Here is a 23,379-nt window from a genome sequence, read left to right as displayed (position 1 = left end):
TTATAAGCTATTCCACTCTATTTTGTGTCATCTCTAGTTAAAAAGATTTCAAATAATTAATGAAAATATTGAAGAATAGAAGATCCAGGACTGATCCATAGCTCACTTTAAATTCATGAAGAACTACTGATTAGCATACTTGAATTATGTGTTCTGAACCACCAGCTATTATTATGCTATCTAATCCACATTTGCTGAAATATTTTGCTTAAGACAATGAATATGACCTGTAGCATGACAGCTATTGTTAATGTTATCTGGATGTAGTTTCTATTTTTATTTTCCACATCTATGATTTTTGTTCATTTTCAAACTTCTCTGAATGTATTAAGGCCAAAGGGTGAGTGCTTCAGTCATACTGTATGGAGACTAACCTTTAATGCCACCCATTGTGCCTATCATCTTCCATTATTAAAATAAAAAACATGCAAAATCTAACAAGTTTCTCTTCAACCCCAAAATTAATTACATCAGTGCAACCCTTTAATGTCAGATGAAACGTAGTATGTATATAAATTTGAATATTTTTAAACTAATATAATGAAGCTACTATAACGTTCCAACAGTTTATCCCTTAGGACAGGGGTAGGAAATGTTGGCTCTTCTATGACTTGTGGACTTCAACTCCCAGAATTCCTGAGCCAATCATGGTAGCTCAGGACTTCTGGGAGTTGAAGCCAATATGTCAGAGAAGAGTCAAGATTCCCTACCCCTGCCTTGGGACAGGAATATTTCAGTAACCACTGAATGGCTGGTTAAATTTTTCATTACATTGTGGAAAGCCTTGCAACAATACAAACAAAATGTGGCCAAGTTTGAACCTTTGAACAGATGATTTATATCTTTTATTACAACTTCAGGAATATCTCCTAAAAACTTTCACTTGCAGTATCTATGACTTCTTAGATTGATACAGATAAAATTAAGAGTTGGAAGCGATCTTGTAGGAATGTAGACCATCTACTCCAACCCCCTTCAGATTCGTTCAAAATTTGACAATTTTTGATCTCAAAAATTGAAAAATGTTTTTCAAGAAGCTTTATGCAGCTTTTTCTTCGTTTTGCAATACTCCTAAAAAAAACCCCAACAGTAATAATTCCACATCCTTTGTATTGTCAAGAAAAGGCTTTTTTCATCCTGAGTCAAGACATATGCACACATACCCATAGAAAATAATTTTAAAAAACCATTCTGCAAGCATCAGAATTGGAAATTTGTATGTTGAAGAGCAAATCTTTTACTGAAGTAACCTGAATGGGCAGTAAAAATCAAATAATTGCTTAATTCATTTATCAATTTAAAATGTACAAACTTTTTGTATCTCCAACTTAAAACAAAAACAAAGCATCCCAGAAACAATTCTGCTTTGTTTTCCTGAATCTGATTTTAAAAATGAATCCCAGGGCCAGTTTTGTCTTTCCTCTTCACGGGAAGTATTTCGCTTTCGAGTATTTCGAGACAATGCAAAAACGGAGTCTGAACAGTCCGTACCACTTTCAAATTGACTGGGAACCGGTTATTCCTACATACACAAATGGAGGGCAACTAGAGCATCGGCAGAACAAGAAAACGAGACGAGCCAGGTAACCGCTGACTCGGGAAGTCGAAAAAGTCACTTTTTAGATTTGAGAATAAAAAGAAACACGCAACCCCGAGAGAAGATAAATGGAAGACAAAGTGAATGGGAAGTTTGTTTGTGTTAAGCGGTACTGGTGGGTGGGTGAGTGGCTATATTGGTTCGTTTAATTATGCACTACTGGCACCCGACCTCCCCCCGTAGTTACACGACGCCAGCAACTAAAATCGTTTACGATTCAAAACGGTACTTATTTACCCACTCGTTGAAACGCATGCGCACTTGGGCTTCTGAATTACAGTATTCCCCTCCCCTGTTGGTGGGTAGGACTTTTGCTCTCGTGATGGTTGTTATGGCAATACAAGACGCGGCGACAGAGGAGTCTGAGTCCTTTCTCAGGTGAGAGGGGGAATCGTGCGTGTAGATCGAAAGGATTTATTATTATTATTTATTTATGCATTTCTTTTGTCATGCATGTATATGATTACGGACAAAGTATAAACATAATTGTGAATCTATAAGAAGTACAAGCATAGTTTTGAGCACATGATATTTTACGAATACATGGGGACGTTATGATCTCTGGAGGCTGAGAATGGGGTACTGTAGTTCAGAAAAGGACTCGAAAGGAAGAAGCGGCCGAATCGGGAATAAGGTCTCTAGCCTAATCTACAGCACTAAGATTTGCAAATGATAAGTAGATCTTGCTCTAACAAGAGTTGGAGGTTCAACAAAGGCCTGTTAAGCTTTGCTTGGTGGGCGTTTACAATATGGAAAAGGTTGCAAGTCTAGGAAGTTCTTGGAGTGATTTGAAAAGAATAATAACAATATAGTACATGATACATCAGATAACTTACAGGTGAAAGGCACTTGATTCCCTAGCTGTTTAAAGAGCTGAAAATATTCAATAATATTGTAATCAGACATTAGCATTTGATTAAAAAAGGGCTTGCAGAATTGGCTAACAACAACTGCTACCTGTAGCAGCTTTTTCTATCGTGATCTAATCCATATTTGCAACTTGCTGAATTCATTGCTGCAGCTATTTTCACATGTTGGAGGGACCCATAATTTACTGTTCTCCAAATTAAATATAGTCATTAGTTTAGGGAATACAGAAGAGAGTAAAATGTCTCAGCTCTCAATTTTAGACAGAATGAACAAACCCATAATTTCTAAATAAAAATGTTTCTCATATTTATTCATTCCCATTCTTCTCTCAAAGCATTATTTCTACTATTATTTTTCTCTATTTTTTTCATTTTCTTGTACATAAATTAACAAGGTTATTCCCAAGGCTCCTACCATTCCATTTTAACCTTTATGTTTTTGCTAAGAAATTGGACACATATTCAAACAAAGCCCTGGGATGTAGCCACTCACCATTTTTATTTTTGGAATTATTGAGCTCTAATAGATGAATATTTGTTTCAAATATTGCAAAGCAAAAAAAAAAAAAGATAACTGCACACTAGTTTAGTCTAGTCTTATTTTTACAGCATGTCATTTTTTTCTTATGATTTTCTTTAAAAAGCAATGGGATAAAGAAGTCTAGTGAGTACCAAGGAAGTTTTTCTAGTCACACTAGAAATGGCTGCCTGGTCCTATCCATGGTACTGTGGTAATGATCAGCTATACTGAAATTGTAATTATCCGAATCAATATAATGAATGGTAGTGCTGAGTAGAGAGATACTATTTAAAAAAAATATTTGCTGGGGAAGATATAATTTCATATGTAAGATAATGATTAAATAAAAAAAACTCTTAGAAATTAATGGTGTGCAATAAGTGTTTTTAACTAATGTGACAAAATTGGATTGACAAGATAAAGTAGGTGGCTATAACAGTGTCTTAATTCTTGTGGTGTTTTAATGTAAAATGTGACAGGTGGGAAAGAAGTTACAAACGCCTCAGTTTAGAAGAATTCTCTTGCCTTCATGTCGTACTCCACATGTCCAGGGCGTACTGGATTGCCCCTGATAGTGCTGCGATGGCTTCAGAGCCTCGACCTCACTTTTTCACCAAAGAACTTCCGTAGGTAAGACAAATAAATTCAGGAAGAAGATTGGCATTATTTTTCTTTCTGTCTCTTGAAGACTTTCTTTGTTCTTGATCAGATGGCCCAGAATCTGATGGTGCTTGACATACTATGGAAATAGAAAATATATTTTAAAAGACAGGTTTTTTTTTTAAAAAAAATTCAAAACAGCTAATAGAATTACAGTATTTGTTAAAAATAGCCAAAGAATCTCAACAAAATTCATATATGCCCCAGAGTTGTGCTCTGACCCCAATATACTTTTTCTTTTTTTACAAAGAAACTCATAGACCTATAGCTTGCGTACAGTGTCACCGTGTTCTTATTTGAATGAACCACAGATAATTTTTAATTTGTTTACTTGGAAATTGATTTAGGTAGTTATCAAATTTCTACAATACTGTATGGCTATTTTAAAAAGCAGGTTTTCTTTAAAATGTGTGACTTAAGGCCTGAGGCTTATTGTGTTTGAAGGCAATTTGTACATTTATTGAAATCATTGTCAAATTATTGAAAAACTGACTCCAGAATAAATTTTCAGGAAGCTGAGGAGATGCAGTTAAAGATGCTATAGATATTAAATGCAACTATACAAGAAAGCAAGGTTAAAAAAAGAAAGGCATTTAATAATGGTGAATTCATTATTCAATCTTAATATTGACTTTTAATGATAAAATTAATTATTACAATGATTAGTCTATTTTTTTAGCTTTTTTCTATATCTTTTTCTTTTGATTTTTTTTAAACCTCGCCTGGCATAGAATCCTGGACCTACCGGTATTTAATGTTTGCAGAGTTTAAAAAGTTTCATTTGATCCAAATATTGATTAGAGGTTATTTTTGCTTATACAGTAACTACTTTTGCTTTTTATGTTCTCATTGAAATCGTGCCTATAGGGAAAGTCCAGCCAGGTCCATTTGATGTACTTGAATGTATTTGTTCAATTTTCTCATTCTCTCATTTCCTTATAATAGATCTCTTTTCCTCAAATTAAACCCTGTACCTGTATTGAACTGATTCCAGATACATTCAGGTCTAAATTCTAAAGACAAAGGCTGAACTTTTGGGAGACAAGGAAGAGGCTCAGGTAAAGAGCCAATTGGTCAGTTCCTGTTATAATTAATGGATCAAAATTCAGATGATGTGGAAAAACATGGACCTAGCACTTGTAAGAAAATGCTAGGAAGAAAAAAATGAAAATTATATCATATAATTATTATCGTTCATTTTTTGCTTTTTTATCCTTTTTCAGGAAAGGGAACTTGATTTTGGTGTTGCAAAACAAAATAATTTTATTTATCTGAGATATGAGGATTACAATTGGAAAAGATTTTTATTAGCCCTTTTTCTAAAAGGAAGTATTTTGCTGTTGTTCAGTCATGTTTCGGCTTTTTGCAACCTCATGGACCACAGCATGCCAAGCCTCCTTGCCCTGTCTTCCTGAGTCTGCCCAAATTCATGCCCACTACATCAAAGAAACTATCTATCATACCCCTTGTCCTGTTGCCTTCAATCTTTCTCAAACATCAAGCCCTTTTCCAAAGACTCCTCTCTTCTTATTTGGTGGCTAAAATATTTGAGCATCAGCTTCAGTATTTGTTTTTCCAAAGAACAGTCAAGATTGATTTCCTTTAGGAAAAGTAAGTATAACTAAGTATAACAATTGAACAAGTCACCTGAAACTATCATTCTTCTTAAGTAACAATCTAATTAGGGAATGACATAATTAAATTAAGACAAATCCTACAAAAATTAACCTTTCATTCAATTTTTTATTTCGATTAGGGATTTTTCAAATGGCTACCTTATTGCTGAAATATTCTCTCGGTACTTCCCAGAAGACATTCATATGAATTCCTTTTTAAATGGAACATCTTTAAGAGTCAAACTCATTAACTGGGAAATACTTGAAAAGGTGAATAATAAATGCAATTATGAATTTTCTATAAATTTTAATGCATTTTAAAAGTTACAATAAAGGGGATTCTTATTTCTTCTTTAGACTACTGGCAATTAATCAGTATACATTCAGTAGTCATAAACAAGTAAGTTATGCTATTGTTCTTCAAGTGGAATGTGATAATGCTATTTGTAGCAACTCCAGGGAAATGCTACATATTTACCATATTTTTGAGTATAAGGCGCACCAGAGTATAAGATGCACCTTAGTTTTGGGGGAGGAAATTGGGAAAATAGTCAGCTTACCAGGTATTTATCTGGCTAGTTGCCTTAGTCTGGTCAGCTTCAGCACATTATTTTATCCCCTTCTTAGGGCTTTAAAAAAACTTTATTCAGAGAGAATAACAGTGAAAGAGCTTGCAAGCCAGTAAGAGCTAGGTATATCATTAGCACCTGGAAAGAAACATTTGGACAAAACCCTGCAAAGAATTAGGGCTTGGGCAACATTCTTCACAGAGAGTAACAATGAAAGATCTTGCAAGCCAGTTAGAGCTGGAAGCATCGTTAGCACCTGATTAGGGCTGGAAATAAACATTTGGAACAAGTAAAGCAATGAAAAAAACCCCTACAAAGACAGGGTTTGAAAAACATTCTTCACAGAGAGTAACAGTGAAAGAGCTTGCAAGCAGTAAGAGCTGGGAACATCATTAGCACATGGAAAGAAACATTTAGGGCAAGTAGAGCTATGGAAAAAAACCTGCAAAGACTTACACAAAGAGAAACAATGAAAGAGTGTGCAAGGTAAGAGCTGGGAAGATTGTTAGCAGTTACTTAGGGTTGGGGTGGGGGAAAGCTACATTTAGAGTTTAAGATGCACCTGAATTATCAGCCTCTTTTAGGGAGGAAAAAGATGTGTCTTATACTTTGAAAAATACGGTATGTTTTTAATAGTTATGTCTTTCCAGTTCTGTTAAACAGATATTATGTTAAGCATAATAGTCAAGACTGATGGCAATTGTTGCATTATGTAAAGTAATCTTAACTGAGAATAAGAAAAAAAATCCTGTATTTTTCCTCTTTGTTAAAGTTTTTTAGAAAAAGAAACCTGAAGACTACACGAGAGCTAATAGATGGGACAATTCATTTTAAACCAGGAGCTGCAGAAATGTTTGTACAAGATATTTATACAATGCTTACAAACAGTTGGTATGTTTCTTCAGTGCTATATTTTAAAGTTACATGTTAATGCCTAAATGTTAGCATTTACTTGGAAGACAAGGTAATTCCTGCCTTTAGGCTCACAATCCACTACTTTGATTTTTCCCAGGAAAAACTAGGAAAATGGGAAGAAAACCCCCCTAAATAAATGTACTTATTGAATTTGGATTCTATAGAATTTCAAGTTAAATTGAGGAAGTTTCAGTTTAAGAATACAGTAGTCCCTCACCTATCGCTGGTGTTACGTTCCAGACCTGGCCGCGATAGGTGAAATCCACGATGGGGAATTTATCGACTGATAGTACTTATTTAAGTATTTATATTGTAATTGTTTGGTAAGTTTTCATTGTTTTAAGTGTTTATAAATCCTTCCCACACAGTATTTATTTTAGATACAGTATTTAAATACAGTATTTACAATTTTAGATATTTTTGTTTTGAAAAACCTGCCGATCGAGTTCGGCGGGCTGTTTAAATCTGCCGATCGACTTCCTCAGAAACCTGCGAACCAGCGAAGATCCGCGAATGATTTTTCTCATTAATATTTCTTGAAAACCCGCGATGAAGTGAAGCCGCAGTAGGTGAAGCGCGGTATAGCGAGGGACTACTGTATACATATAAGCACACAGGCAGCTCAGCATTGCTTTATTGCTTGATTAGTGAAAGAAACTGTAATATGCTTTCTTTTTCTCTTGTAGTATAAAACATATTCAAGATGAAGAGATTGATTTTACTGATCGTATATACCAGGACAGTTTACCACTGGTTGCTAGATCAACTGCTTCAAGTGCTATTAAAAATAATATTGGTTTGACAGAAATAATGGCAGAACCTGATGTTTTTAAAAATAAACAGAAAATAAATGCCATACTTGATATACATAGGCAGCGAAGGTTAATGGAGAGGGAACAACATCCATGTAAGTATCTTTCTCAGATCATCTTTTTGAATAACATAAGGATATTTGCCTGTCTGCGTAACCTAATAGGAATACATGTATTTTTTTAAAAAACCAATAAAGGTAGCTGCACTTTTCAAATTCACCTTAAAAGGACTTTCCACAGCTTGTACTTTATCCAGAATCAATTTGATAAGAACTCAGAAAGAGAGTTACAGGGCTATCTGGTGCAGGAGATATGGTTTGCTTTTCAGCTATATGCTACAAAAACTCTTGCGTCTGTTTGAAACTTAGTAAGCTTCAATTCTTTGAAACACTATATAAGACTAAATGTTTTCAAGAAAGGTATCTCAAATAGGCCAACTTACAGAAGACTAGGACACATTAGTCTTGAGGGAATAAAATTTGGGGGTTTTTTTGCTGGTTCATTTCTGACACTTTGCTGCTACACTTGGCTGTGGTCACATGATTTTGATGATTTCCTAATGGCTTTCCACAAGTCAGTGAAAACTGGGAAGGAACCAATATGATTGTTGATGCTCCTTGCCATCTTCCAATTAGCAAAGTTTTTGCTTAAGGGAAGCTTGCAGGGAAAAAAACCAATAGAGAAATGATGCATACACCACCAGCCCCTTTGAGCCTGCAGCACACTGGTTACTCATGCACTCCCTTGCTCCAACCTTACCTGGCAGCAGCCGCTTACCAGCCTCCTGGCAGGGCAAAGGAGGAAGATTTCCAATATACCCTGTCAGCTACTTAGAAAGAAAATCAATGGAGAAGTTGGAAGTTACTCCTGCTCTTATTCTTGGGACCATCAGTATTCATTCTGTTTTTCAGTTTAGATAATGAAATATTTCTGAAACCATGACACCAATGGGCACGGGTTTTCTAGTTTGTTACTTCTGTTTTGAGAAGGCCACAATTGTAATGGAAAATATTTAATATCGATTAGTCAGATATTTACAGTGGAACCTTAAGATACGAACTTAATTGGTGCCGGGGGGAGGTTCGTAAAACGAAAGGTTCGTAAGATGAAACATTGTTTCCCATAGGAAACAATGTAAAGTCAATTAATCCGTGCAACCAAAAAAAAACCCCGCAAAAAAAAACGCTGCCGCCCGGCTGTCACCTTTTAAAACAGCCTGGGGGCTTCTCAGCGACCTCCCCAACGCCGGGTTCGGCATTGGGGAGGTCGCCGAGAAGCCCCCAGGCTGTTTTAAAAGGTGACAGCCGGGCTGGGGGGGTTGCTGGGAACATCGGCGCGGGAGGCAGGAGATGATCGGGCGACCGGAGCACCAACACCGCCGCCGTCGCCGCCACGTCCGGCTCGGCTTCCCTGGCTGCTTGGCCGGGGGGGAGGCTCGGGCGAAAGGGGCTGCAGACGCAGAGATTTGCCTCCCACCCCTCGCCCGTGCCGCCGGCGCGTCATCTTCCCTCCCAGACAAAAAGGCCGGCTTTCGGGGAGGAAGGGGCGTGCTCGGCTCTGCGTCTCCAGCCCCTTTCGGCCAAGCCTCCCTGGCCAAACAGCCAGGGAATCCGGGCCGGGCGTGGCGGTGAGGGGCTGGAGACGCAGAGCCGAGCACGCCCCTTCCTCCCCAAAAGCTGGCCTTTTTGTCTGGGAGGGAAGATGACGCGCCGGCAGCACGGGCGAGGGGTGGGAGGCAAATCTGCGTCTCCAGCCACTTTCGTCCGAGCCCCCCCGGCCAAGCAGCCAGGGAAGCCGAGCCGGGCGTGGAACATCGGCGCGGGAGGCAGGAGACAATCGGGCGACCGGAGCAGCAACACTGCCGCCGTCACCGCCACGCCCGGCCCGGATTCCCTGGCTGTTTGGCCAGGGAGGCTCGGCCGAAAGGGGCTGGAGACGCAGAGCCGAGCACGCCCCTTCCTCCCCGAAAGCCGGCCTTTTTGTCTGGGAGGGAAGATGACGCGCCGGCGGCAGGGGCGAGGGGTGGGAGGCAAATCTCTGCGTCTCCAGCCCCTTTCCTCCGAGCCCCGCCGGCCAAGCAGCCAGGGAAGCTGAGCTGGGCGTGGCAGGGAACATCGGCTGGAGACGCAGAGATTTGCCTCCCACCCCCCGCCCGTGCCGCCGGCGCGTCATCTTCCCTCACAGACAAAAAGGCCGGCTTTCGGGGAGCAAGGGGCGTGCTCGGCTCTGCGTCTCCAGCCCCTTTCGGCCAAGCCTCCCTGGCCAAACAGCCAGGGAATCCGGGCCGGGCGTGGCGGTGAGGGGCTGGAGACGCAGAGCCGAGCAGCCCCTTCCTCCCCGAAAGCTGGCCTTTTTGTCTGGGAGGGAAGATGACGCGCCGGCGGCACGGGCGAAGGGTGGGAGGCAAATCTGCGTCTCCAGCCCCTTTCCTCCGAGCCCCGCCGGCCAAGCAGCCAGGGAAGCCGAGCTGGGCGTGGCAGGGAACATCGGCTGGAGACGCAGAGATTTCCCTCCCACCACTCGCCCGTGCTGCCGGCGCGTCATCTTCCCTCCCAGACAAAAAGGCCGGCTTTCGGGGAGGAAGGGGCGTGCTCGGCTCTGCGTCTCCAGCCCCTTTCGGCCGAGCCTCCCTGGCCAAACAGCCAGGGAATCCGGGCCGGGCGTGGCGGTGACGGCGGCAGTGTTGCTGCTCCGGTCGCCCGATTGTCTCCTGCCTCCCGCATCGATGTTCCATGCCCGGCTCGGCTTCCCTGGCTGCTTGGCCGGGGGGGCTCGGCCGAAAGGGGTTGGAGACGCAGAGCCAAGCACGCCCCCTCATCCCCGAAGGCCGGCCTTTTTGTCTGGGAGGGAAGATGACGCGCCGGCGGCACGGGCAAGGGGTGGGAGGCAAATCTCTGCGTCTCCAGCCCCTTTTGCCCGAGCCCCCCCGGCCAAGCAGCCAGGGAAGCCGAGCCGGGTGTGGCGTGGAACATCGGCGCGGGAGGCAGGAGACGATCAGGGGACCGGAGCAGAGCCAAGCACGCCTCCTCATCCCCGAAGGCCGGCCTTTTTGTCTGGGAGGGAAGATGACGCGCTGGCGGCACAGGGGCGAGGGGCGGGAGGCAAAGCTCTGCGGCTCCAGCCCCTTTCGGCCGAGCCTCCACAGCCAAGCAGCCAGGGAAGCCGAGCCGGGCGTGGCGGCGGCGGTGGCGGCGCTGCTACTCCGGTCACCCTGTCCTCTCCTGCCTCCCGCACCAATGTTCCCCGCTGCGTCAGGTGCTGCCAGCCCCGAGTCAGACACACCCTCGCCGCCACCACCACCGCACCCAGTCGCTGCCCGCCCCGTCTTGCTGGAGGTCTAGCCGGAGCCTGAGCCGGGCCCGCTCGGCCGCGTCTCTTCGCCCGCCCAGGATGCTGACCTGCTGCCTCGCCCCGCGCCCGTCGCCCCCCTGATCCTGCGCCTCCTCCTTCCCCCCCAGCCAAAAATACAAAGGCAGTCTGCCGCCGCCCACGGGGCAATGGGAAGCTGAAGCCGCCGGCGGTTTCAGCCTCCCTTTGCTGAGCGCTGCTTCGCCCTTGCCTGTCATCTTGGCTCAAGCGGAGACCGTCTTTGTGTTTTTGGCTGGGGGGAGGGAGTCAGGAAGGTCTTCCTGCTCCCCCCCCAGCAAAAAACACAAAGACGGTCTGCCGCCGCCTGCTTGATCCAGGATGACAGGCAGGGCGAAGCAGCGTGGAGCAAAGGGAGGCTGAAACCGCGTTGTCTTGGGAGAAGTACTGGTGGGAGACGACAGCTGGGCAGCGGGACTTCTCAGAGGCCTCCGGAACCCGAACTTCCGGGTTCAGTGTTTGGGAGGTCGCCGAGAAGCCCCGCCACCCAGCTGTCACCTTTTAAAACAGCCGGGGGGTTTGCCGTTCGTAAGACGAAAAATGTTCGTAAGAAGAGGCAAAATTTTTCTGAACCCCGGGTTCGTATCTCGGGTTGTTCGTAAGACGAGGGGTTCGTATCTTGAGGTACCACTGTATTTGCATTGATGGCTTTCTATCATCTCATTTTATTGTTAACTGTTTGATTGTTTTGCAATTAGTGTTGTTATCTATCTTAAACTCCATGCATTAAAAAGAGCAGATCTTAACTAAAAATATTGTCACCCATGTATATACTGCATGCTTTCTTTTTAAATTTGAATAGATTTATGATAAGAGCTCTCAGAACATCAATGTCTGCATAATCCCCACCTATATATTTTCAATTGTCTCATTAATGAAATATTTTCTTTAATAATCATAAATATAATTTAATAATTTATGAGGGAGATGGGTAGTTTAGAAATATAAATTGTATATAACGTGGCTGTCATATGTAATAGCATACTTATTGCTTAAGAAAAATGACTTTGTTGATTTATAGCACGGTTTGGTATTAAACCAACACTGGGACAACTTGCCAGTAATCGCTCTTCTATTTTGGCTCGTTCGTTCGGTACAACTAATCTTCCAAAGGAAAAATCTGTTCCTGTGCCAGATTGTAAGCATTCTTTTTCTGATCTGAAAGTCAAATGTTACAGTTCTATTCAAATGGATTAGATACTTATATTACTATTGAAATAGTTATGACTGAATATACATGGTTTGATTCAAGTATATGTCTTTTTTCCTTTTAGACGTTTAGCTGAATTATAACTTCTATTAATAGTGTAACAAAACTTTTTGTTTTGGGTTGGGTTTTTTTTGATAATTCATCTTCCCATTTCTTAATTCTGTCTTTCCTTCTCTATACCAGTCTTTGATTTAGCCATCTTTTTTCATTGTATACTTATCATACCTTTTTTTTTCCTTTTTAAAATGTTTATTTTCCTACCATGTCATATTTCTTTTTTCATATTTTTATTTAATTTACATCTTTTCATCCCCCCCCCCCCCCCGGATTTAGGAAATGTCTACACATTTATTTTCCCCATAAGGCTGTTTCTGATTTGTTGGAAGGCAGATACGGGTCTCAAATTACCCACAATAATAGGTCTATTAGTAAGACTTATTTTTTGAAAATAAGCCTTATTTATTCTCTCATTTACAAATTCAATAAATAAATAAATAAATAAATAAATAAATTTACCAAGCCATTCAGTAAAAGAATAATAATCAACTGGAAATGTGATAAGCCCTCTTTTTGCTTGGTCACTTTTTCCCTCTTCCCTATAAAGCATAGTCCCCCTTGCTTTATAAGGAAGAGGGAAAAGGTACATGTAGATAATTTTTAATTTAAATATTAAATGTTAAATATAACTAAATGTGGATTTACTACTGGACAAGGGTTTTTAATTACTAAGAAAGTAAATAAGGATGAGAAGGAGACACTACAGCTTGGGTTTAAGGAGCTAGAAATATTTCATTAAACATAAGAAGGAATATTAGCGGTAAATTTAGTCAGAAGATAATTGATTTATTTGGATGATGAAACTAGCAAGATTTAGGCAAACATATACCGAAGGTTAAGAAATAATAGAATGGATATTCTTTTAGTAATACTGTATGTAAGAAGACTTTTGTTGAAGCTGTATTGAAGGTGTATGATGTTGTAAGTATGTTTTTATGGTAGAGAAAAAAATAAAACTTTTTGGAAAAATAAAAGCAGTCCTCCTTGATGCGTATGACAACATGTAAACATATGTAGTGTCACAGACTATGAAGGTAGAAGAGGCAAAAGTAGTAGCTACTTCTTCCAATTTTGCTTTTGAGAGAATAGTTAAACAATTAATTTGAGACAATGGCTCAAATTTCTGCAAAAAGCATCTATAACCTCTTTGAGTTCATCTCTTACTTCTCTAGCAGAAGAAAAATTTAGCTGCACCTTCCATAACTGCCATTATCATTTGTATTATCAGGGAGAAAAGGAAAGGGAGGTTGGGTGAAATGTCAAAATTGTCTTCTGAATATCATTTAAGGCAACTCCACAGGTTGAACCTATTTGTTTCGTGTCAGGAGATATAAAAAGGAGACAAAGCAATTATTGCTTTCTCTTGCATGTTGCCCTTTGTGCATTCTTATGAAACATAAAAAGGGTTACTTCCCCAAGTTGTGTCGTACCCCTTGAAGGATATTTTCAGGCAGGTAAGAGGAAGAAGTAATTGCTTTTTCAGTGTGAGCTTACTTGGACTAGGCAACTGCTACATGCCAATTTGATGATGGAGAGAGAAGAGCAGCTAAATTTATTCATTCTTGGACACCAGCAATTGATAGTAAATGGCATCATCTGGAGATTGGAGAAGAGATTTTTAGGGAATTTTTAGGGAATTCATTCCCTTTCATCCTTTACTGAAAGTCAAGTGAAATAGAACTCCCATTTACTTCTTGTTTTCCAATTTTCTAATTAATGCTTAATATCTATTTATCATTATGCATGGTAGAGTAGGTTGCACTATTCACTTCTTAGATCAAATTGTTTGCATAGTTTTACCAGCAATTGGATTGTTAGGACTGATTAGTAATCATCAATACTCTGGTTGAAATGGAAACTTAGTTTTGAGTGGTTTTTAAATTTAAATTTTGCTGCATTTTATTTTCTTCCCTTCTAATCGTCTTAGAGTGAACTGCACCTGAATGTATTTATTGAATTTATGTCCTACATTTTCATTTTTAACAATGAGCGATTTTTGAATTTACATGGATTGAGTTGATAATAATTGGAAACTGATATATTTCTGAAAATTTGTATTTAATTTTCTCAAATACTCACAGGTAGAATAATACACATTTCTAAAAAAATGTTTTAGAAGCTTAAACAATTTTTATGTTATGAATGAAATTGTGTGCTTGAAATTTTTTTCCACCCTCTTAGATGTACCATCCACAGAAATCAGAGGTAAAACAGATGTTCATTTCAAAACTATTAAAGTGAAACAACCTGAGAAATTCTCATTTGGTGTGAACACAAATACTGAAGTTTCAGGTATGCATTTTAAAGAACTACAGAGAAGAAATACAGAAATACAAAAGAAGATTTCTAATCAAATATGAAACCTATTTTGAGAAACATGAATCTTACAGATAAGCCAGTAAAGAATTAATACTGACACCAAAGTCATATTGCTTACATGGTATTCACACAGGCATAAGAAAATGCAATAAGTCCAAATCATTTTATCCATTCCATTACTGGAATTTTACCTCCTTGTCATGTTATACTATACATTTTTATTATATAGTAATGCAGAACTTAGAACTCTTAGTCAATATAGTTTTAATAAAAAGAATAAGCTCCAGTCTCATTTTCATGTGCTTTCTTGATCATTTAGAAACAATGTAAAATGTTCAATATAGCTAAACATATACAATACTATAGAGTTCACTTATAAACTGATGGAAATCCATGGATCGTGTTAAAAAATTCTCATCAATCAAGGAAGTTTCTTAGAATGTATCTTTCAGAACTTTAGAACCAGTCAAATTAAAACTATTTTGTATGTTTTTTTTAAAATATATTTTTATTAAATTTTATTACAACGAACAAATAAAACTTAAAGAAAAAGTGCCCATCACCAATAAAAACCCACCACCATTTAGGGGGGTAAATTATTTGCAATAAGTTTCAATTTCTTCCTTAGCTCCGGTTTACATTTCTTTACAGACAAAAAGTGATTGGAATTTATTTTTCACATTGTCGTCATAAATTCTACTTAAGATACAATTTTTCACCTTATTCCATCGTGCCATCAGCTTCTCCAATTTATTTTCATCAAAGTTATTTAATCTTATTTCCATAATTTCGAAGTGAATGTGGTCCACCATGTACCAGTACCAATTCCGGATTGTCCATTTATTACTATCCTTCCACCCTAATACCACTACTGCTTGAGCGCTTTCTAAAGCTGCTGTTTTGATTTCTTTAAATTCTTGTAATTCCCCATATTTAACTAGTGTTGCTAATTCTTTCGTGATTATCCAATTAATGTTTAGCATATTATTTATTTCATTCTGTACTTCCTTCCAAAATTTTTGAGCTTCAACGCATTCCCAGAGCATATGCATAAAGACTCCTTTTATTTGGCAACCATGCCAGAAATTTACTTTTCCTTTCCTCTGGAAGTGTGCTAGTTTTACTGGCGTGAAATACCATTTATGTAAAATTTTCCTTCTCATCTCTCTAATTCTTGTGTTCTTTATCTTATATATATTTTCTACTACTTCTTCCATCTCGCTTTCATTAATCCGTAATTCATTTTGCCTGTATCTTGTTAGGCCTTTAATCACTTCCTCTTCCACTTGTAATAACATGCTATAAATCTTACTAGCCTGTCCTTTTGAATCATTAATCTTTTCTTTCAATATTTTCTCTAGACAGTTTTCTTCTCTCAAAAATGCTTCTTTAATCTCACTTTTATTCAAGTATTTGCATATTGCATTAATCTGCAACCATTTTTGTTGGCCCAACCACCATTCGAAGTGAGTTCTATTAACTCTTCCATCTGTCTCATAATTGTTCTATTCTCATTATACCTTTATCATTTAATTCCTTTATAACTACCTAGATTAATATCATTATTTATATTCAAAACATGCAACGTTGATAATTTTGAGTTCCTATTTGCTAATTTCCCTTGCCATTTTGACCAAATATCTAAGGCTGCTTTCAAAGGATCGGCTATCTATTGATTTCTATTTTACTCCATTTTTTAAATAAAATCTCTTTATTTTTAATATTATTAATCTCCCTTTCAAGTTTCACCCACTTCTTTTCTGTCAATAATTGTAATTCCATTAATCTTTCTATTTGAAATGCTTCTCTATATAGTTCTAAACTCGGGCACCCCCATCCTCCATCTTTTCCCCTGGCAATCAGCCATTGTTTCCTTGTTCTAGGTTTTTTATTTCCTTCAATCCAAAAATTCATTTTATTATCCCATTCCCTTAATTTTACTCCTGGGAAAGTACCTGGTAAAACTTGAAATAAATACATCATTTTTGGAATAATCATCATTTTAAGGGCTCTTATTTTGGCCATTTTTCTCAAACTTTTATCTTTCCACTTTTTAATTTGCTTTTGCATTTTTTTCCATATTAAATTGTAATTTACCTCAGAAATTTTATTTGGGTTTTTGAATAACCAAGTTCCTAAATATTTCATTTTTTTACATCCTAATTTCAATCCTGAAATTTTTCGTATCTCGATTTGCTCTTTGGGACCTGTATTTAAACAAATTATTTCTGATTTCTCAATATTAATTGAAAGACCTGATTGGTCTTTAAATTCCTGAAGTAAAACCATTTTTTTTCATCATTTCAATGGGGGTTTCAGACAATATTATGGCATCGTCTGCAAAACGATTTAATTTCAATTCAAGTTTTCCAATTCGGTAACCCTTCCAGTCCTTATCATTTCTAATTTTATTTGCTAGAACCTCAATTGCCACTGCGAACAAGATGGGGGAAAGTGGGCATCGCTGCTTAGTTCCATTTTGGATATTAACTTTCTCTGTTCTATTTCCATTTACCCTAATGTAGGCCGTATTATCCTTATAGATTTTTTATAATTTGACAGAAATTTTCTCCCATATTTAATTCCTTACAAAGTTGAAACAGATAATTATGATTAACTTTATCAAATGCTTTATACACATCAAACTTTAAGACGCATAATTTCTTTCTCCAATGCACTTGCAAGGAGAGTCCAAGATGGGTAATTCTACAGTCTGATTGGTAGGGACTGAGTTTAATTTAAATATTAAGCAGGCACCGCCCCCTTTGCCCTCCAGTCTAAAAAACTCAGTCGCAGTAAAGGGACTTTGAGTTTGTTCTCTACTTATGTTTTTTTGTTATTGTTGATGTTTTATTAATAAATTTTGTATTCTTTGCTAATAATATTTTCCTTTTCTCTTCCTTTTTGTCTTTCAGGTGCAGACGGGGGGAAAGAATTCCTCGGGCAGTCAGGGTTCAAACCTCCAGAGGGTTTAACCCTGTCAGCTGCTGCTCCTCTGTGTTTATTCCCACATAAGCAGGAGTCCTTGTGGGTGACAGAGAGAGCTCCCAGGCTGTCTACCTCCGCTGTAGCGCCCGGTAGCCGAGGGGTGTCTGACGCCTCGGGGGGGGGGGTCCGCCCCCCCCGTGGCGAATAGGTCACAGGGCTGGTTGCCTTCTCCGGACATGGCCTTCGCGAGGGGCTTTGCGCCAGCCGCGCCCACCGCGCCGCGCTACGTTGATAAGCGCCAAAGAGTCGGTATACCTCGAGGGAGCCGACATCAGCTGGGAGCCTCCGAGGCCTTCAAAGGCCGGGATCGGCGTCAGCAGGGTTTCGGAGGGCTAGCCGGTTCACGCCCATCTGTTTGGGGGTTGCTATGGCAACGGAACGGTGGCCATTTTGAGCATGCCTCCCCCTGGGCTGCAACAGAACGCCGGTTCTGCATATCCTTTTCTGCCTGGAGAAGCGCAGGTGCATTTCAGACCTGAGTGTGTGAAAGGTCTGCGCCTTAACGGTAGCGTTCGGTGAGGTGATTTTTCTCTTGGATTTTGGCCTCTCTAATAGTAAGTGAAGTACAATGGCAGAACAGTCAGTCCAGTCCAGGCCGGGGAGGAGGCCATGGTCATCAGGCCCAGTACTCCCAAGGAGAGGCCTCAGAAGACCAAGCCATCTCAAGGGGCTTCCCTCAGAGAGGCAGAGAAGCGCATAAAAGCGCTGGAGAAGCAATTGGAGGCTTCTCAGAAGTTGGTGGGTCCTTCTTCCCTGTCAACTCAGACCCTTAACGCCATCCCCCCGCCAGCCTCCCCCATGTTCACACCAGGGGTTGTAGGCTCGGCCTCTGAGAGGGATTGGTCTCCAGAGAGGGTCCTCCAATCAACTGCTTCTGCTAGACCGGAGGCCCTAAGCTTGGGGAGACAAACTGCATGGCCCAGCACCTTGATGGCTCCTCGGGCTGCTATTCCTCCACAATTTGGACAATCCCCTTCAGCTACCTTCACCCCAACAGCTGCAGGGTTGCGCAATGCACAGGACGCTTGGCAGAGCAGGCTCTGCAGGACCTTATCTCCAGCACATACACCCAGGGGGTGGCTAATGCGGTGCAACAGCAACAGCAGCTACCAACAATTCCGGTTCCACCCAGGTATAGGGACCCCTGGATGGCTCCAGCCACTCAATCGCTCATGGGGTCCCAGGAGGAGGATGCCTTCTCCAGAGATGAGTTTAGTGAGGCGGTGGATGAGCTGTCCGGCAATGACCAGCCACCGAAGCAACCAGTCTATACCGGTCTGTTTAAGTCATCCCTCTTCAGGGTTTTACTGAACAAGGCAAAAGCGACCATTGAGCAGGCTGGACAGGGAGGTCAAGGGGCGCCTTCAGCCCCGGGTCAGCCTACGGGAGGCCTGTTTGTCTTCCCCAAACAGGAGACTGTTAATGTGCCATCCTCCCACCTGTTTCTGGAGACAGTCCAACGCCCATGGGAGAGCCCTGCGACTGCCCAGGGCCCATCTAACCTGGACAAACGATTCTATACATTTGACCAAGCTATGGAGGATCTCCTGGAGCTGCCTACGGTGGACAAGCCGGTGACCAGTTTGGTCTCAAATGCCCTTGTCCCTTCAGAATCTCAGGAGGGATTAAGGGCTGAGGACAAGAGGGCGGACAATGTCGTTCGTAGGGCTCATCAAATGGCGGCTTGGGCCGTAAGGGCGGCTTCTGCGGCCTCATTTTTTAATAGAGCTACGATCCTCTGGATACAAGACATCCAATCCAGAGTCGATCCACAAGATGGGAGACTTCGCCAGGACCTGAACAAGCTGTTGGCAGCCACAGAATTTTCCGCAGATGCCACCGTTAACGCGGCTAAGTTTGCGTCTAGGGCAATGGCGTCGTCGGTGGCTTCCCGAAGGCTCATTTGGTTACGGAATTGGCAGGCCGATGTAAAATCCAAATGGGCCCTTGCCTCTTCACCTTTCAAGGGCAAAAAACTCTTCGGGGAGGTCCTGGACGATGTGCTAGTGGAAGATAAGGATAAGAAAAAGGTTAAGCCTAGATCCAACAAAAAACAGGAGAAACGCTTTAATCCTTATCAAAGGAGACAGCCTTTTCTGTCAGACTCAGCCTTGACCAATAATCAGATGTTGAGGCCCTACTTTCAAGGATCCTTTGGCCAGGGCTCCTTTCGTTCAGACAGGGCCTCGCAGTCTGATCGCAACAGGTCCTTTCAAGGCCGCCGCCCCTTCAGAGGTTCCAACAGGGGCTTTAGGAAGACCAAATGACTTTCCAGAGGATATTCCCTTGGGCGGCAAGCTCATGCATTTTCCGGACATCTGGAAGCACACATCCTCAGACACTTGGGCGGCTGCCACTATATCAGAAGGACTGAAGATAGAGTTCATTCGCCTTCCACCTTGCCGTTTTATTCCTTGTCACACTCCCTTGGACGTTCACAGGAAGAGGCTTCTGTACCAAGAGGTGTCTCGCCTATTGGAGATAGGGGCCATCGAGGAGGTCCCTCTACCCCAACAGGGTACGGGATTCTACTCAGCAATCTTCCTGGTCCCGAAGTCATGCACTCTCTCCGGTCTATTCTAGCAGCCATCAGGCAGGGGGACTACATGACATCCATAGACCTAAAGGAGGCCTACCTCCATGTCCCCATTTTTCCACCTCACCGGCAGTTTCTGCGCTTCAGTCTGGACGGGGCCCATTTCCAGTACAGGGCCATGCCATTCGGGCTTTCATCAGCCCCACGAACATTCACGAAGCTGCTGGATGTCCTCACGGCCAGTCTCAGGCATCAACCGGTATGCCTGATGGTCTACCTAGACGATATCGTGACTCTGTCCAGGATAAGAGACCTCGCATATCAGGACTTGCATCTAACGATCCAGACGCTTCAAGACCATGGCTTTTCGGTCAATTTCGAGAAGAGCCACTTCACTCCCATGACACGCCTTGCTCACCTGGGAACCATCATAGATTCCAGGAGGGGCCTTGTCTTCCTGTCCCAGGAGAGGCAGTCCACCATCAGGGAGCTAGTTCGGGACTTGGCATCTCAACGATACCCCAAACTCTCCTTCCTATCCAAACTGCTCGGTACGCTGGTTTCATGTATCGATATCACTCCATGGGCCAGGTATCACTTACGTCCTCTACAGTGGTTCCTTCTGCCATTCCAGAGGAAGAAGTCCAGCCACTCTCACCAACGGGTGCATCTCAACGCAAGAATACGCAAATCCTTACAGTGGTTGGTGTCCCCAGCACTGGGGAGGGGTTCCCTATTTCTGGAACGATACCTCCTTATGGTGACGACAGATGCCAGCTTGACTGGGTGGGGAGCCCATCTTTCCTCACAAATGGCCCAGGGCCTATGGGAACCATCGGACTTGTGGGATGTCAACATCAATTTGCTGGAGTTGAAGGCGGTCTCTTTGGCCCTCCTCAGTTTCGCAGAATCAGTGAGGGGTCATCATGTCCTCATTCGGACCGACAATGTCTCCACCCGGTCGCACATCAACAGACAGGACAGAACACGGTCTCGAAGACTGATGCGGGAGTCGGGGTCCCTGCTCCGCTGGGCGGAGGCCAATCTGGCTTCCCTGTCGGCAGAGCACATCTCGGGGGTGGAGAATGTGTGTGCGGACTGGTTGAGCTGGGAGACCTTAGACCCAGGGGAGTGGCAGCTGGATCCCGAAGTTTTTCTGGACATTGTTCAGAGGTTTGGGAGACCAGTCCTAGATCTGTTTGCTACTCAGAGCAACTCTCAGCTCCCACGTTTCTTCTTCCGCTTCCCGGCTCCAGCAGCGGAAGGCGTGAACGCTCTACGACTTCAATGGCCAAAGGGGCTTCTGTACGCATTCCCACCGATCTCCATCATTCCCAAGGTAATGCGGAAGATTCTGGAGCAACGGGCGGAGGTGCTGTTGCTGGCCCCATACTGGCCTCGCCGCATTTGGTTTGCGGATCTCATGCAACTGTCAGTGTCGCCACACTGGAGGATCCCGGACCACCGGATCTCCCTCTCCCTGGGCTCGATATCACATCCAGAGCCTCAGTGGTGGCAGCTGACCGTGTGGCAATTGAGCGGGAACATCTGAAACGCCAAAGTGTGCCAGACACAGTCATCGATACGATTCAGGCTGCGCGCAGGCCTTCGACAAGAAGGATTTACCAAGCGACCTGGGCCTCCTTTTGTAAGTTCTGTGAGGAACAAGAGGTGGATCCTCAAAGGGCCTCCCCTCTCATGGTCTTAAGCTTTCTGCAGGCAGGCCTAGAAAAAGGACTAGCGCCAAACACGTTGCGCCGTCATGTGGCCGCTTTATCCACGATAATAGGAGGAGACAGTTACCGCCCCCTCACCAGACATCCTTGGATCAGGGACTTCCTGAAAGGGGCCTCCAACATCAGCCCACCAACGATACATCGGTTCCCTTCCTGGGATTTGTCCTTGGTGTTACACGCTTTAACTGGTCCTCCATTCGAACCGTTTTGACATATTCCGCTAAGAATGTTGACTCTCAAGACTGCCTTCTTGGTGGCGATCACATCTGCCAGGAGGGTCTCTGAGATTGCAGCTTTCTGCACCAGGGAAGACCTGTGCAGGTTTCACCCGGATAGAGTGGTCTTAAGACTTGATCCAGCATTTCTCCCAAAAATCAACTCCACCTTTCACAGGGCACAGGAAATAGTACTTCCGGATTTCTGTGCCCACGGTAGTCACCCTACGGAGCTGAGGTGGCATAAGCTCAATGTGAGACGAGCCTTAAAAATTTATATCCGCAGGACTCAGGAATTCAGGGTGTCAGAGGCTTTGTTTGTGTCCTTTGCAACTAGGACTTTGGGCACCAAAGTCTCTTCTAGGACCATTAGCCGCTGGTTGTGTGAATGCATCACAGAGGCTTACAGGACTAAGGGATCCCCTGTACCACAGGGACTTACTAGACATTCTACATGCAGTACGGCCACTACAGCGGCCTGGAGGACTCAGGCTTTGCTAGAGGACATTTGTAGGGTGGCCACTTGGGCGGCTCCATCCACATTTGTCAGACATTATCGGATTGACTCCTTTGCTTCCGCGGAGGCAGCTTTTGGGAGGAGGGTATTGCAGCGGGTGTGTTCCTTTTCAGAGCCCCTGGTCCAGCCTTCTCCCTCCCTTTGACTAGATCTTGGGTATATCCCATCTTGGACTCTCCTTGCAAGTGCATTGGAGAAGTACCGTTGAACTTACCTGAACGGTCTTCTCGATGCACTGCAAGGAGAGTCCAAACCCGCCCGAACCTGGGACCGGGGCTAATGTTGGAAGGTTGTATGTGTTTCTATTAGTTTTGGCTGGTTACCTTTAATGATTCAATAAATTGCGTTAGTTTTACTGCTCCTTCGTTTTTATTTTAGACTGGAGGGCAAAGGGGGCGGTGCCTGCTTAATATTTAAATTAAACTCAGTCCCTACCAATCAGACTGTAGAATTACCCATCTTGGACTCTCCTTGCAGTGCATCGAGAAGACCGTTCAGGTAAGTTCAACGGTCCTTTTGGTAGTGGTAGCATGGTGTAACACATTAACAACATTTCTAATTGGTTCATAAATTTTCCTTCCTTTAACAAATCCATACTGGTCTTCAGCAATTATTTTTGGTAAGATACTCTCTATCCTATTTGCTATAATTTTCATGAATATTTTATAATCCTGGTTTAGTAAACTGATGGGGCGATAGGATCCCGAATTTACCAAATCCCGATCTGGTTTTGGGATAGTAATAATCTTGGATGTCTTCCATGACTGTGGAATATTGAAGGTTTGAAGTATATTATTAAATAATTTCTCCAAATAAGGTAATAATTGAATCACAAAAGTCTTATACAGTAATACCTCATCTTACGAACTTAATTGGT

At 42.4% G+C, this 23,379-nt stretch overlaps 1 protein-coding gene across 3 annotated transcripts in view; it reads left to right on the top strand.

Annotated features, from left to right (window-relative positions):
• Nucleotides 1–1,924: 1,924 nt before the first annotated feature.
• SPATA4 (spermatogenesis associated 4) overlaps nt 1,925–23,379 on the top strand; it is a 41,001-nt gene continuing 19,546 nt past the window's right edge. Inside the window, exons 1-7 of one of the 3 annotated variants that reach the window (XM_070757480.1) lie at nt 1,925–1,975; nt 3,466–3,616; nt 5,403–5,532; nt 6,604–6,722; nt 7,433–7,653; nt 11,946–12,062; nt 14,373–14,483. In XM_070757480.1, the coding sequence (XP_070613581.1) occupies nt 3,516–3,616; nt 5,403–5,532; nt 6,604–6,722; nt 7,433–7,653; nt 11,946–12,062; nt 14,373–14,483 (799 nt within the window). In that variant the 5' untranslated portion in view covers nt 1,925–1,975; nt 3,466–3,515. Of the gene's footprint in view, nt 1,976–3,465; nt 3,617–5,402; nt 5,533–6,603; nt 6,723–7,432; nt 7,654–11,945; nt 12,063–14,372; nt 14,797–23,379 lie in introns of those variants that run through there. The other 2 variants (XM_070757478.1, XM_070757479.1) reach the window with 2 other exon arrangements.

Source organism: Erythrolamprus reginae, chromosome 7, assembly GCF_031021105.1.
Source record: "Erythrolamprus reginae isolate rEryReg1 chromosome 7, rEryReg1.hap1, whole genome shotgun sequence".
Taxonomy (NCBI): domain Eukaryota; kingdom Metazoa; phylum Chordata; class Lepidosauria; order Squamata; family Dipsadidae; genus Erythrolamprus; species Erythrolamprus reginae.
Note: the sequence above shows the minus strand (reverse complement) of the source record. Positions and strands in the feature narration are given on the sequence as shown.